This window comes from Neopelma chrysocephalum, unplaced genomic scaffold (genome assembly GCF_003984885.1).
Source record: "Neopelma chrysocephalum unplaced genomic scaffold, ASM398488v2 Primary Assembly neopelma1_25, whole genome shotgun sequence".
In the NCBI taxonomy this organism is placed as follows: Eukaryota; Metazoa; Chordata; class Aves; order Passeriformes; family Pipridae; genus Neopelma; species Neopelma chrysocephalum.
Window position 1 is genome coordinate 6720077 of NW_020897694.1, and position 15894 is coordinate 6735970.

Here is a 15894-nt window from a genome sequence, read left to right on the forward strand (position 1 = left end):
TAGCATCTAGTGCTGAATGACACGGCTATATCAGCTTCCAAGTTAATTGCCTGTAAGCAATGCTAAAGTTATATTTCACCATTTTCTTCCAGTTCAGTTGAAAAACTAATAAGCATGCATAATACATACATAATGTTAGTTTCACATATCTACCCAGAAGTTTCATGATGGTTTTTAGAAAGAGCAGGACTCCCCCACTCAAAAAAACCCAACAATAACAAAAAACCAAACCGAAAACCAAAACTGAGTTTCACTCAAGACACATCTTTTTGCAGCACCAGCAAGCATATCTACACTTCTTCCCACTTCAACATATTTAATTGGCTAAGCATACCAACTTCCTCAACTCTTGCAGAAATGAAGATCAATTGTGTAACACCACCAAAGTTTACCCACAACAAATGCTGCCCTTCATTTCAGTATGGTCCACGGTGCGTGTGTCCTCACTGATGCCCTTGTTCTTTCCTCAGTGAGGGCTGTTGTGCATTGAGGTAGCTGGGCTTTTTGGTAGCGGGGGGCTACATAGGGTGGCTTCAGTTAGAAGCTGCTAGAAGTTTCCCCCCCAGTGAAGCCAATGATAGCTGGCTACAGGAGGGACTTCCTGCTGCTGGCCAAGGGAGAGCCAATAAGTATGCCTCTGTGATAACATATTTAAGAACAAGTTAGTTGTGCAGAATTCCAGCCAGGAGAGAGCTGACCGAAGCTCCCGGGCAGCCCCACGGCCTCTCCTGCCATTGGGGGTGGGGGGCAGGCAGCATGGCCCGGGCCTCTCGGCACCTAGCCCAGACCAGGCAGCGGCATCCCGGCCAAGCCACCCGTGCTGCTCTCGGCAGCGCCAGCTGAGCAAAGTGGCAACCCCCGTGAAGGGGCAGCCGGGGCCAGGGCCGGGGCCAGGGCCAGGGCCAGGGTGTGCGGCCCTGCGGAGAGTGGCCCCGCAGCCCCCCGGGCCCGCCCTGCGAGCAGCCCGTGCTGGAGCCCATTCTACCCGAGGAGCAGAACAGCACCGACAGCGCCAAAGCCCCCAAGGTGAACTGTGAGGAGTGGGGGACGTGCCCTGTAGGCTAGGCCAGGGTGGCAGAGTGGCCCCTGCTGGCGGGCACTGCCTTCCCTTCCCCCCCCCGCCCCGTCCAAGTCGAGCTGGGCCAGGCTGGGGCAGCCTGCAATGGTGCAACCAAACCCATGCTGGAACAGATGGATGCATGGAAGAAGGCCGTTAATCCCCCGTGGAAGGCCCAGAATGGAGTGGAGTCCTTCAAGAGACTTGTGGCCCATGGAGAGGAAAATCCACTCTGGAGCAGGTTATTCCCGGGTAGGACTCATGGCCCTGTGGGGGATCCACATTGGTACAGCTCACCCTATGAAGGACTGCATCCTAGGAAGGACCATCGGGGTGCAGAGACACCACCCCCCCCTGCACCCCATGGAACAGTAGATATGGAAGAACTACTGCCTGAGGGGTGGACCCATGCTGGAGAGGTCCATCAAGGACTGTTATCCGTGGGAGGGACCCCACGGAGCAGGGGAAGGACTCAGAGCTGTGGCCTCTGATATAACCTGTGGTGAGGACCATGGTGAAGCAGGCTGTCCCCCTGCAGCCCATGGAAGGGTGACCTACGGGACAGCAGACTTGGAAGACCTGTTGCCCAAGGAGTGGATTTATCTCCCTGTACTGCTGCAGGGGCAGGAGGGAGAACATGGAAGGAAGGAGGGGTGGGTGGAAAGTGTGTTTTAGACTGTTTTATTTCGCACTCTTCAGATCTTATCCTGTTAGTAATAAATTTTAGTATTAACCCCATGTTGAGTCTGTTTTGCCTGTGTGACCTCTTCCAGCTCAGAGTGGATGCCTAGAATCCAGCCAATGTCAACCCATGACAGGGCTCTGTCTTATGCATTGCCGAATGCGTCTTGGTCTGGCATTTCCTATGATAAACAAGCTTGGCTGGTACTAGGGCCATTGCTGTTCCTCTGACATGTGGCCTAACAAAACCAAATGTTAAAATCGAAGACGTTCCAGAAGTCAATGCAAAGGTTTCATTGTTCATTTATGCAGGTTTCCAACACATTCTATGTTGGAAGATGGACAAAGACACTCCAAAGGGAGGTGTAGTTGGGACTTTCACCAATAAAAATCATTTTCTAAAAGGGGAATGAAGTTTGGGGGGTGGAGGATGGGGAGGCGATTATGGCATATGTGAAAATAGTCTCACCAAAGATACATGGCTTTTGCTAGTACACAGTTACACATGCCTTCTCTCACCCATCCCCCCCTTGCAGAGATTACACGTTTAAGAAATTTACATGGTTTAAATAAGTTCAGAAGGTTACAAGCATCTGTTTCCCACAGATGGACTATGACAAGGGGCAAGGTAGTAAAAACACCTCTGTCTGTCATCAACACACATGCCTTCAACTCTATATGGCTTTTGGTTGTCCTGTACCTCAACTCTAACCCACACCTGTAGGACTGAGTCCACTTTTGGGTAAGGAAAAAACAAACACCAGCTACATGCAAAAATGCCAACATGAACTGATTTTGGAGCATGTATCGGTGCAAGATTTGTCTTTTGCTGGAAGCAAAAGCTGGTAAAAAATTACAACGTGAAATAATTAACACATTAAATGCATGGATGATGTTGATGGCTCTTTTGCAATGCCCTTTACCATGAGGAAAGGTCATCCTCTGAATATTTAGTTCGCCTGCTTTCCAACACAAATCCTTCCAGTAGCCATATAGCAAGCTTACTATAGTATTCACAGACTTCACTGGCAGAAATGCAAAATCATAATACAGAAGACTTGGACAAATCTAATGATAGTGATCAAGACTGTGCTATCTTTGGCTAGTAGGATTTCTTGTCTGCAAGCTCTTGAACAGGTGTTCCTGACTTGGGGGATAAGAACAAAAAATGTGGCACCAGTTCATTTTAGGTACAAGACTTCAAGAAAGTATATGAATAGATTAAAGAAAAAAGGCAACTTTCTCAGCAGAATTATTTTCATCACTTCCTACTCACACTCAAAACTAATCTATCCTGTCAACTCACCTACTTTTTTTGTTTCCCTGACTGAATAAAATAACAGAGCTAGGCTATTCTTTCCTTCCACAAACTCATCCAATATTCCTGGATGTTATTTTAGATGTAAGTTTCATTTATTATCTGAAGTAATAAGCATAAATCCAGTTTTAAGGAAAATGCAGTTTCGTATCAGTCTTTTGCATAGATTCTGTGTGCTCCATCTGCATGTGCAATCTGCTTCTATATTTTCAGCCAGCTTGCATGGGCAGATTAATGTGTACAATTAGAAAGCAACCTCACAGGCGTTCAACAAACTGCCTTCATTATTACACTCAAGAGAGTCCCTTTGGATGTCTATAAAAGCCTAGTTTTCTGCCTGTTAGCTAAATAATTGACAACGCTTAAAATAATCAGGAGCAAATGAACAAAACAAAGACAATTGTGGTGAAAAGAAGCAAACAAAGGATTCTCAAGGCTGCAAACCCTTTTTGTGTGAGCTCTCTTTCATTCTCTCTAGCAACCTATATCAAAAGTCTGGTCAGGTTTACATTTGTACTTCTGTGGGGAAAATCTGTTGCCAGCCTGCTGTTTGAACCACACATCATAGGAGACTGAAAACTGGCAAGGACAATAGTATTTATCCTGTAAAAATAGATAAATAAATAAAAATTCTGTTTTGATTCAGGTTTTATTCTCTTGCATTTTATGACTTTTGAGAAAACTGCTTTGGCAGGCAAGCGTATATCAACTTGGTTTGGTGAACCTCCTGAATTGTGTTTGGAATATGCATTTACAGGCACTCTGGTAGATTCTGTTTCCATCTCCAAATTCTGAGCAGAATATATTGAATGCACACATGTACCCGAGTGCAGCAGTGCCAAGAATTTTTACAGGAGCACAATCTTCACAAAAACAGAGGCATGAATTTGTAACAAAGTGAAGGATGAAGTGACACAACAGTCATCATGTACTATTAGAAAGTAACCTATGTTCTAGACTGCTTTACCCACTACATAAATAGGTAGATGACTATTAGAAAAACAGTGGACCACATTCAACACAACAGTTTTTGGAAAGTAGAACACAAATTAAATAAAAGCATCTTACTAGAGATCTGGGCTTAAGCTGTATGGTGAGATACCCTAGAGTTCAAACACAGATTCACACAGCTACACAGCTGAGAAAAGCAAGTCATGAGATACCCATTCTCATCACTGTTTATATGACAGTGTACTAACTAAAGATGGATGTCCTGAAAAGTCCTCTTTTTTGTTTCCACTTGGAAAGATGGACAGTCAGTTCTTCCCTCACATGGATTAGCAATTGCAAAGTATGGACTATACAAGCCTTCACCACCTTTTCATGCACCCTGACAGAAACACGATCAGGTCCATAATGCAAAATGCATCCAAGATATCATGACTCAGAATGAAGGACTCCATTTCATGGGCAAGTAGTTTCTGGTAGAAAGTCAACACACACTCCCCATTTTCTAAATCTGGCATTTGCCGGGACGGAACCACAGCAACATTATCACCAACAAATCCCTCATGTGCTTCTTCTCTGTTAGCACAAACTGTAGCAATCACTTCCTACATATGCAGCAACTTCTTCACCCCAAAGTCCAAAGAAGCTTACAAGGCTTTCAAAACACAGAAAATAACTGTATTCTGTAGACAGCAAAAAAAGTTGCAGACCGTTTTTCTTTTTAGCACTTACTTCATGTTAGACCCTCTGAAAAGAGATTTCATTGAAAAGTTCTTGGTTTTAATAGTGAAAAGTATTTAATCAGAAATAAAAAATTCTAGACAGCATCATAGTATGTTAATGACACGAGAATCTTAAGTGCCTTTCCTTGTCAAATAGAAGTGGCACTTCATGCAGGAGAGGTACTGATTGGGCTGTAGCCCTTGGAGGCTGATATGGCTAGAGGTAGTGATCAATTTTAAAAGGTTTTCTAGCTAATGAGAGTGCTGGTAGGCATTGATCTCCTCAGGAAAATTGTGATGTTGCAGCTACAGGTCTTATAGAGGACAGACTAACAAGGGAGCTTATCTTTTGAAATGGCTCTACAGGCCATGACTTTGAAGAGTTCACTGCTTTATATGCAGCACATGACCTTCCTTCCCCCATCTCCCAGCAAGCAGAGAAGGAGATCAAAATACTCCAACAGAGACAGCAAAGAAAGGGGTACAACCTTGCATTTGTTCTCTTTGCCTCTAGACAAAGGGTATTAGATGATGCAAGTAATGAGTCACTCATTTTTGCATAGTAGGTCTTTTTTGCATAGCATGTCTTTAAATATCAAGCATTTCTATGTGAACATGCAGTACTTCAATAGAGTTACTTCACAAAATCTGAAATGCCACACAGAATCTTTCCATTACTCCTGGATGCTGTGCTTCATAATGCCAGTGTATCTCAGCAATGCATTCTCAGCAACATCCAGTGGCACAGACTCCCCTTCCTCTGCTCACCAGAGGATTCCTTCAGACCAGGGAAGGCACTAGTGTCACTCTGTATCTTGAGGAATATATTCAGTGCAGGTAGCTCGATGTGCAGCTGCAGTGCAAGCTGCAGGTTGAGCCTGGGGGGGCAGCAGCCCGAGCCTGAGGCAAGAGGCCATGGACTGCTGACACTTTGCATGAAAAAGGGCACGGGACCTGTGGTTCCACCAGGGGACCTCACACCTAGAGACACCACAGGAGCCAAGGACCCCAAGACTTCCCTGCCCCTAGATTGTGATGGTATAAAAGCCCAGCAGTTCTTTTGTTCAGGATCCCTCCTCAGAGGCACCAGGTCAAGCTGGTATTTTGTTGTTTAGTTATTGCATCATGATTAAATTATTTTAAGGATCTGGATGTCTGAGACAGTGCTATGGGAAGCCTGGGGTCGAGCTGGTAAGGAAACCTGGTCTGACTGTGTGAGTTGGGGTATGTAGCTGTGAAGGGGCTTCGGTCCCAGCACAGGTAGTGCAAGAGTGACTGCCAGAGTAACTCCTGGATGGTTGGACAGGGAAGTTTCCTTAACACTGTACAGCATGGAAGGTTTTTGCTTAACCAAAATTGCATTCAGTGTAGGTAGTTTTTCAGTTCACTTCCTCCAGGAGTTATAGCTGCAGGGCCTTTCTGGTGTATGTTCAATACATAGTACATACAAATAACGTTCTGATAGTTCTACATAATCTCAAGTAATGGAGCTCGACAGTCCATCTTTACCTTCAGTTGCATCAGTCAATTAGTTTCCAAAAACGAATGCTCCCAAGCCTTTCCTTAATCAGTGGACAGAACGGCTGCCAGCCAGTCCACTTCTCAGTGTTCCAGCAGCCAGAGCTCCTGCACCACCTGGGGACTACCTGACTGCCCACATAGAGTCATTTGGGTTGGAAAAGACCTCTACGACCATCACGTCCAACCATTAACCCAGCACTGATATCTAGATGTCTTTTAAATACCTCCAGGGATGGTGACTCAATCACTTCTCTGAGGCAGCCTGTTCCAGTGCTTGACCACCCTTTTGGTGAAGAAATTTTTCACTTGTGGCCATTTCCATTTGTTCTGTATTTCAGAGGGTTTGGGTCTGCTTTTGGCGAAACCGAACTTACTTTTAATGGAAACATCTCTGAATATCAGAATTCATTCCACCCTAAGCAAAAAAAGGTACAGACAGAGAAGGTGAGGGAAAGGAAGAGATACGTCTCTGTTCATAACTGAATATACCTTAAGACAAAAAATTATATTAAATTAGAAGATAAAAACCCTGACAATTCCCTTAGGAAGAAGCAAGACCCGTAACTGAGGACCTTGCACTGCAAAGACCTGATGCGTCTGTTTTGTTGATTTAGGCCCAAAGAGAATGAAAGTGTCTAGTCTGTCAGAAACAGGCAAAGATCTAAAGTTATGAAGGGTCTTCAGAAATCCTGAGGAATCAAGGTGTGTGTGGGGAAATCCACACCAGGACAAACCAAGGACAAACAGCAAGCAAAACACCAATATCTAGAGACAAATGCTGACAACATATTAAAGGAAAGAGCTGTGCCTGAAGTCAAATGGGAAGAAACAAAAAGAAAATACAAGAAAGGCTGAGATGAGTGACAAAGCACTAAAATGTCTATGCATTAGAGAACAGAGTCTGGGCAAATGGTGAAAAAACTGGAGCTACCAGCATGGGAAAAAAGTGACTCCCTTAAAGGTCACAGAGGAGGAAAAAGCAATCAATCAGGCTAAACATACAGGTGAGTAATTTCGGAAGCCTAAGATAAAAAAGGTAAAGGTGACTAAACAGTATTGTGTGTTAATTATGTGATAGAATCAGTTTGGCCCAGTTAAAAATAAATAAATAGGGTAGAGTGAATGGGCAAGGCAGGAACTTCACTGCCAATGGAATTAATTATGCCAGGACTTAAGCTGTATCTAAATCTGATATTAAGGAGGTATTCCTGGGAAACAGGTCTTCACAACAAATCTCTACATTGAAGTATGCTAAATATAGAAAGTCCTCATTATTTCCATGTGGGTTAGATTTCTTTACTAGTCAATAAAATAAATGGGTGGAGATATAATTTAAATCCTGTTTCAATAATTAGTCTTGGACTGAATGATCACCTATTGATTAGTTAGAGAAAGAAAGAACAAAGTCATTCTATAATTCACAGCTTTCATTTCTAAGTGTGTGTTTTAGGAAGCTAAGAGAAGTCTACAGAATCAAATTTCTCGCAGAATAAGGTGTGGAGGAGGCTTGGAATATTTCACAGAATCATAAAATCTTCAAGGTCGGAAAGGACCTCTGGATGGCATCTTGTCCAACCCCCTGCTCACACAGGGCCACCTTGAGACAGCTGCCCAGAATTTCTGAATATCTCCAAGGATGGAGAATTCACAACCTCCCTGGATAACATATGCTTATATTCAGTCACCCTCAGAGTAAAAAAGTGTCTCCTGATGTTCAGTAGGAACCTCCTGTGTGTCAGTTTCTGCCCCTTGTCCTGAAATCAAAAGTTTCAAGTCAAAAATTGAAAAAAATAGCAACAGAAGCCCTTCCTGAGCCCCAAACCAGGAAAAAAAAAGGCAAACAAATAAATAATATTAAATAATAATTAAAAACCCAACAAACAAACAAACCAGAAGGACAAATGGATGAGGAATTTTAGGTAATAATTTTAAAATTTTACTTACTAATTTTGATCTTCGAGGAACATCTCTCTTCTTTGCATTTCTTGTTGTCTTTTTTTAACTTCAAGTCTCTCTGCCTACAGCATTAAAAACAGGAAAACATATTTGAAGTTTCCAATAAATGAGAAACAAACATTGATTATTTCAATTCCAGTATTTCAATATTCTGGTCTTTAAAAGATCTATGGCAGCAGTTGGGTACAAAAGTGACCTAATCTCAAATTTAAAAGTAATCAGATATGACCAAACATCTCCCAGTCAAGAGATCTGTTTAAAATAGAAAATGACATGGTGCTTCTAGTAGATCCATGTACCTAAGGGGCCTTGTAAGCCTTGACAGTTCTCATATCACAACCCTACTGGGGGACCTCTCTTGGAACACTGGTCCTAGTAAGAAGGACCCAAACCACCACACTAAAGCAGACGATAATCCTGTAGCATTGACAGTGCAGTGATATGAGTACGTGTAGCTCATAGACCTGACCTTCAGGGGCATTAGGTACCGGCCAGTTAAATACGTGCTAAGATGGACGAAAGTGGGAGACATTGGTACTTAACCAGCATTATTCTGCCTCAGATACCATATACAGTGTAAGAGTCAACCAAATCCTTGACACATACAACTCCTTTTAAAATCTGGATACCACAAATGATTAAGTCCTTTAATACAAAATTGCACATAATTTCCAGTGAAAGGATCATATAAGATGCCCAAACCCCAAATTCAAGTAGAATAAAACATTAAAATAAAAGCAAAAACTAGAGAACTTGCTGCAACAGCAATGTGTAGTTCAACCTAAACTGCAGTCGAAAGAAGGCCAGCCAAATCTTTGCTTTGGCTCGCAGGCTGCAGTTAGGTCAAAGGTGAAGAGCAGTCAAAAGGTAGATCAGTGTATTAAAAGCACAAATTGGAAGTGTCAACCTGAGATTTCAGCCTGCTATATTTTGAGCACAAGCTCCCACACTGTAGTTGGGGGGCATTGCTCCAAGAGTTCCTAGCCAAGGATCACGGCAACTTGCATGTGGAGCAAAATAGCGACTCAGACTATCACTCTGCTTGTCACCCACCCTCAAAAGGAAAAAGAATAATTTTTTATTTTCAGCCATTCCTCTGAACAAAGTGCTGTGGAAACTTCAGACAATACTTTGCAGAGATGGGAAGGGTGGTGTAGGTGAGAATGGCTTATTTGGCCAGAGCCCCAAATCAGGAAGAGGACACTCTACCTCAGCAGATGTGTTGTTAAGAATAGGGCTGAAACCCCTAACTCTATAATCTTCTTCCTTTCCTGCAATCAAAAAAGTTTCAGAAAAATTACAATTCTACTGGCAGTTACTCAATTACTTTGCCTTCAGTGATTTAAGGATGGGTATTTTTTAATTGGGTAAAGAATGACTGTCTGGAAGAGATTTGCAAAACAAGCGCAAATTCCTCCTTCACATGTATTGGATTAAGAAAAAAAATCCTTTCAGATATTTGCAAACAGGAAAAGAGCCACTATGTTGTGCGACGATATAAACTGCTGGAAGGCAAATGGCTCAGAAGTTTTTATTTGGAAAAAGGCAGTGGAAAATTAAACAAAAGGAGGAAGATGAATCTCTGAATAAGATGTCCTGTTGTTCAGTCATTTGACATCCAGAAACAGTGGTAGAATGTATAATGTACTGATGCAATTAAAAAATTTAGCCAAACGGCAGTGAGGAGCATGACTGCACAGTATAGGTAAACTTTGAGAGTGTTTAAGGGATATCTTGTTTGTTCCTAACCACTCCACCCAGAGAAGGATGATTTTTTAGGCAAAAAGACTCCCACCTATTTATGTAACTACAATTTACAGGAAAAGAAAGGAAAGAGGTAGAAGGGAAATCTAATGTGGCTTCTGTTATAGTCAAAGGTGATGCTGATACTCTCAAGACATCAGCCATAGCTTCCAGATTTCTCCCATCACTGCCTGACACTGCAAGCTGACTCCTTCACCTCTAAAAAAGCATTGGATGTGAGATCTGCCACCATATTGCAAGGCTTCTGAAAGTTCAAATCCAAAGCTCATGGGAGTTGTTGTGGTCTAGCTCCTAGCTAGAACAACACAGCAATACTAACTGATAAATACAAACCTTCAGTATCATTTCTGTTTCCCACTAGAAAAAAAAAACAACGGGATATCCTACAGCTATTCTACCACCAGAACGGTACCTGAAGAAAACCTCAGCATCTTGAAATTATTCATTTGTGGCTGACATGACTATTTTTTACTCTGGAAGTTTACCCTGAGACCCCTGCTTTGGATGCATACAAGTGGCAGGCAACAGGACTGGAACATTCTCTAACTAACGACAATCTATCAGTAGACATTGCCAAAGCACTGTACATTTGGCAGCATCTTCAAAAACAAAGCCAAGAGTGGAACAGCTGTGATACTGAAGGTAAACATGTTGAAAAATATTAGCAGAAGGTCTGTAAAGTGCCTGGTTCTAACAAATTCCTGAAAAAAAAGGCCATTCATGCTGATTAACACAGTCAAATAAAAAGCACATGATTTGATAAAAAGTAAAATGAAATTACAGCTTATCCTAAATAAGATGGTTTCTAAAAATGACAGGACTGTTTACTGTGTGAGGTAAGAGCAAAAAGTTGTGTGAGGTAAGAGCAAAAAGTTGTGTAAGGTAAGAGCAAAAAGCTGTATGAACTGGAATTACACTGAGCCTTCTCATTTCAAATTGTTTGAATCTTTTAATATTCAGTCAAGACTTAGAGCATACAAGGAAAGGCCAAAGGCAGGGTAACAGCAAGAGAAATTGAATGACAGCAAATAGAAATACCCAGTGCACTGGAGTTATTCTATTTTATGTGCAGCACAAATTTCAAAAGTTTAAAAAACAAGAAGCCAAATCTCAGCCACTTTCTTATTTTTGGGAGTACTTTGACAGTCCTTTCACTCAAAATACACAAAGGAAATTATGGTTTAGTCTGGTCAAAATCTGTGATGTGAAGGGCTACACAAAAGATACCAAACTGCAAATACCTACTACTAATGAGAAATTAATAAAAAAAATACTTTCCATGTACTTCCACACTTTCTGCAGATCAGGCACACATCTCAGCACTGGGGACAAAAACAGAAATAGGGAACTTCCTGCTAACATTACAAACTCTTTTTCAAATTATTTCAGTGAGCACTGAGAGATCACTACCTTAGAATACTCAAACTCATGCAGCCCACGGCTACCCCATGAACAAACCACAGCAGACCCGGGACAAGCTGCCTCTCATGGAGCATGTGGGAGACTTGGGTATCTGTTCACACAAACTGGTCCTGTGGAACACAGAATAAAGAATCTTCCTTCTCTCTGAGAGATGGAAAGAGACAAGGTAGATGCCAAGTGCATTGGTATTTCAGCACTTAATAACCTCAAGATTAATTAAAGAATGACAAAGACTGGCAGGTGGACTCCTATATATGGTAAGGCAGACCTTCCATGTTTGGATACTGCTTTGGCAGACACACAGTTTTCTCTGTCCACAAAGACAATTGGAAAGTGGGTGCTGCTGTTTTCTGCAAAATCAGCATTAAAGCAGAAACATAAACAGATCCTAGGTTCACAGGCAGCACTAACCTATATTGTGCTTACAATCAAGGAAGAACTGAGCTGAGTATCAGCACCCGTTCTAGTCATAGCACACTAGTCTGTAGGGCTTCACCACTCATTTTTTTTGGCAAAGTAGCTTTCCAGCTGTGAAAGTTCCAGGGCTCCTGCTGATAAAGCTGGCTAGCCATTACCTCCCTTCAGACTGTCAGACAATTTGGTTTTTATTGAATGAATAATAACCTTGAGCAAAAGAAGCACTGGCCAGCAAGAAAAACAGCTCTCAGCTGCTGCACTGCAGGTGCAGTTTAATACAGATCTACCACTTCAAATAAAAAGCTTATTTCTTGTGGTAACCAAAGCCCAACATTGGTCATTCAGTACCAGTTCTCTAAGACCCCTCTCATCCTCAGGTCTTAGGAGCCTTTCATTTGCAGGCAGGGTGAGATAGACAAATTGATACCTTTAAGTGGCTTTCCAGCATGCTCTTCTTAAAAACAAGGTTGAGTTTTTAATACATAATCATCTTCCAAGAAGAAATCTTATCAGCTCAATCACTATTGTGGAAGACAATCTGAATAAACAACTTCAAATTAAGAGTTCCTTTTCATGCTCCTCTGTTTTATTTGTTTGCTTTTGGGTATATGTTTATTTAGTCAAATTAGACAGTCTGTCAAATATGTTTGCCATTATGTTGCATCCTCCTTTAGAAGTTTTACTCTCTACAACATCTATAAAGATTTTATAATCTGTGGGAGTGAAGGTAAGGAAAGTAAAGAGTATGAAAACAAAACTGATACATCAATATATTTTTAGGTGTAACTAGAAATTATATATAGCAGCCCTGTAACATTTTTCTTGTCCAATTCCCATGGGCAAACACCATATATTAAATAATTAAACCCCTGTCTACCATTGCTATCCTCATTCTATAGCTTCTGGAACTATACATGAGCTGGTAACAATTAATGACATTTTCCCATGATAGTATTTATAGCCCCAGTGAGCAATTGTGTATGGGCTTATCCCCAAAGAGTAATGCTAACCACTGAAAGACTGAGAACAGACTAACCCTTACCTGGAGGCAATTACAGTTTTTTTTGTTTATGCATGCCCTTGTACGCCAACCAGTATTGATTATTTTTTAATTAACTTTCAAGATTCAGTTTCTGCACAAAAAATCATTTTTACTGTCGTGGAGATAAAACTTGCAAACCCTTTCTCTCCCTGTTATTGTGGACATCTGTATCGTGTTTCCCCTCTTTTCTTTTTTCATTTAAATTCAACACTGCACTCTCGAGCACAATTTGATTGCCACCAAGGAGACACAAATGAACTTTTACAAAAGTTTTGCAGCACAAAGGATGAGAAGATGCTTTGTGAGAATAACTAGAAAAAGAAAACAAATGCAAAATCATAAAAGAAATTTTGGAAATGAGCTATCATTGATGTCAGTATATGGAGAATATTAGAAGGAAAAGTGCTCTGACATTAGCAATACACCTGTGTGTGCAAGCCCCAGAGGGGCTGGAAGGCTATTTGAATTTCATGGTGCTCTCAGCCCAACGCAGATAGACTACACTGACCTTTTCATGATTTGGATGGCTTTTCCACCATAACAGGCCAGATTTTCTAGTATTCTTCCCATGTGCACAAGCAATTATAGATTTTATAAGGTCTTTGTTCCATCTTTCACAATCCGATCTTATAGAGAAAGCTCATGCCAAAGTGAACCATATAACCTGCATACACAATGTTACTCCTGACCTTAGTGTTCTACCTTTCTGCTAACTCCTCAGGATGGATGCAACTGAAAGGCTGGAGTTTCTGAAGAGCCCAAGGAACTCTCAAGCTCCAAAGAACACCAGGTCAGACATCCTTTAGTCAGCTACAAAGAGGCGGAGGACTGGATTTCCTAATTCCTTGATGCCATCTGGGATTACCACTTAATTTAATTAGCCTGTTCCCTGTAGTTCAGCAAAATCAAGCATGAAGACATGAACTCTGTTATATGGCTCTAACTCTGCAATAACCAGGTTTACCTTTTCTCTCTGAATTGCTTTCTTTTTCAGGATTTCAGCTTCTTCAGCTGCCTTTTTTGCTTTTACATATTCTTCTCTCTTGTGCTGCATGACATAAACATACAAAATTATTTTACATATGTATTTATACAAGGAGTACATAAGGTAACTTGGCTCCTGTACTGTATATTTTTCAAATCTAAAGTGTGTTTGGGGAAAGTTTCAAGAATTTTTTTCCTTAAAATGAGACACTAAATAATGCAGGCTGTGCAACAGCTACTCCAATATTGTCTTTAAGAAGGCTGAGAAATCTAGGACTGATAAATGGGCATCCATGCAAGGAATCATACAGCTGATTGATAACTTACAAGCATTTATACCCCTTATAACAGAAACAACATTTCCTCATAAGTACAGGTTAGGGTGGTACATTGATCAATTAGTTGAAGTGCAGGCAGCATGCCAAAAGATACAATGAGGCATATAAGTGGCTTTACAACTGTACTGGTTATTATTTTCTATATCATCTGTGATACAGATTGCTACATATTTATGGACAGATTTCTTATTTTCTTTGATGCAGAACATTTGTTTCTGATTTCCTGCTGCTTCCTTCCAGTTTCATGACTTTCTTCTGTCAAGCATCTCTGAGTTCATTTTATAGTCATAAGAAATACTTCATGAAAAGCCTTTTTTTGAATTCTAAAAATAAACAAATTTATTCTTACTGACCTTTTGCTGGTATTTAGATTGCATGAGCATCATTTGCTGGTTTTGCCTTGCTTGAGCCTCTGATTCCTTTCCACCTTAAAAAACCCCAAACATATAAATTGCATTTTTAATGAACATTTTAGCTGCCAATACCAGTCATTTTGGAACACAGCAATATAACAGGTTGGATGTATGCATATACAGGAAATTTTTCATAATTACAGTAGCTGTCTGATATTAAAGAGAACAGATCGGAGACCTTTTTGATCATTTTATTCATCCATCAAAAGTACTTGCTTATTATTTACAGAGCATCCGCTGTATCACCCACTCTACCAACAAATATGTCTCTACAGTATATGATCAGTGTACTGAGGAACTATTCCACTTTCAGAAAATCAGTCATGCTTTGCAGGTGAGTTTTCATTTTTCGATCCAACTATTCCCACCTTCGCTCAGTTTGTCACACACATACAGAGTCAGAAATTCTATTACCAAAAAGTTTATCTTTTATCAAACTTAGGATCTTGGACTCTGCCAGTTCTAATGGGATGCTATCACTTTAGTATTTTCTAACTAATGTTTTGGCACTCGAGGAAGAATCCCCTTTCCGAAATGGAAGTCAAAGCCTTTTCCCACAAACCTCACATTCATATCCAGGTAGCAGAAGGTGTCCTCATTCAAAGGCATGGCCTCTCTTTTGAGAACATCTAAAGCTCTGGCCATAATGTTCAGCATTCAATAAAAACAAACAACTCACAAACAAAACAAACAAAAACCTAACCACATAAAGAACTTGATACTAGGGCTTAAGGGATGGAGGACTTTGATTTTATCATTCTGCTCTACTATTTTCTAAAGTATTTTCTTGCTTTGGAAGAGGAAATAATTCATTCCCTCAGTTGTCACAAAAATCAACAGCAATTCTTACTCCATTCGGAGGGTAGGGGGTGTATTTTCCCTTCGTGTTTTAATGAGAAATTCTCCTCTATGTGCCTCCTAAATACAGAAGCAGCTGCACCAATCTATGCAACCTGACATGCTGATATCCTGGGCTGCATCAAAAGCAGCATGGCCAGCAGGTCAAGTAAGGTTGATTCTGCCCCTCTACTCCACTCATGTGAGACCCCATCTGGAGTGTTGCATCCAGCCTTGGAGTCCCCAGCATAAGAAGGACATAGACCTGCTAGAGTGAGTCCATAGGAGGGCCTCGAAGATGATCAGAGTGCTGGAGCACCTCTTCTATGAAGACAGGCTGAGAGAGCTGGAGTTGTTCAGCCTGGAGAGGAGAAGGCTCAGGGGGACCTCCTAGAAGCCTTTTAGTACCTTAAGAGGGCCTAGAAGAAAGCTAGAGAGGGATTTTTTGCAAGAGCATGTAGTGATAGGACAAGG

The 15894-nt window shown here is 41.2% G+C and overlaps 1 protein-coding gene across 3 annotated transcripts in view; it reads right to left on the bottom strand.

Moving 5' to 3' along the window:
• EPSTI1 (epithelial stromal interaction 1) overlaps window positions 1-15894 on the bottom strand; it is a 96012-nt gene that overhangs the window by 59269 nt on the left and 20849 nt on the right. For 2 of the 3 annotated variants that reach the window (XR_003532774.1, XM_027674308.1), the window contains exons 4-5: window positions 14524-14597; window positions 8192-8265 (exon numbers count right to left, since the gene is read on the bottom strand). Coding sequence is in view for 2 of the 3 variants with exons in the window: in XM_027674308.1 (XP_027530109.1) it covers window positions 8192-8265; window positions 14524-14597 (148 nt within the window). In the remaining variant the exon portion in view is untranslated. Of the gene's footprint in view, window positions 1-8191; window positions 8266-13812; window positions 13897-14523; window positions 14598-15894 lie in introns of all 3 variants that reach the window. The other variant, XM_027674309.1, reaches the window with a different exon arrangement.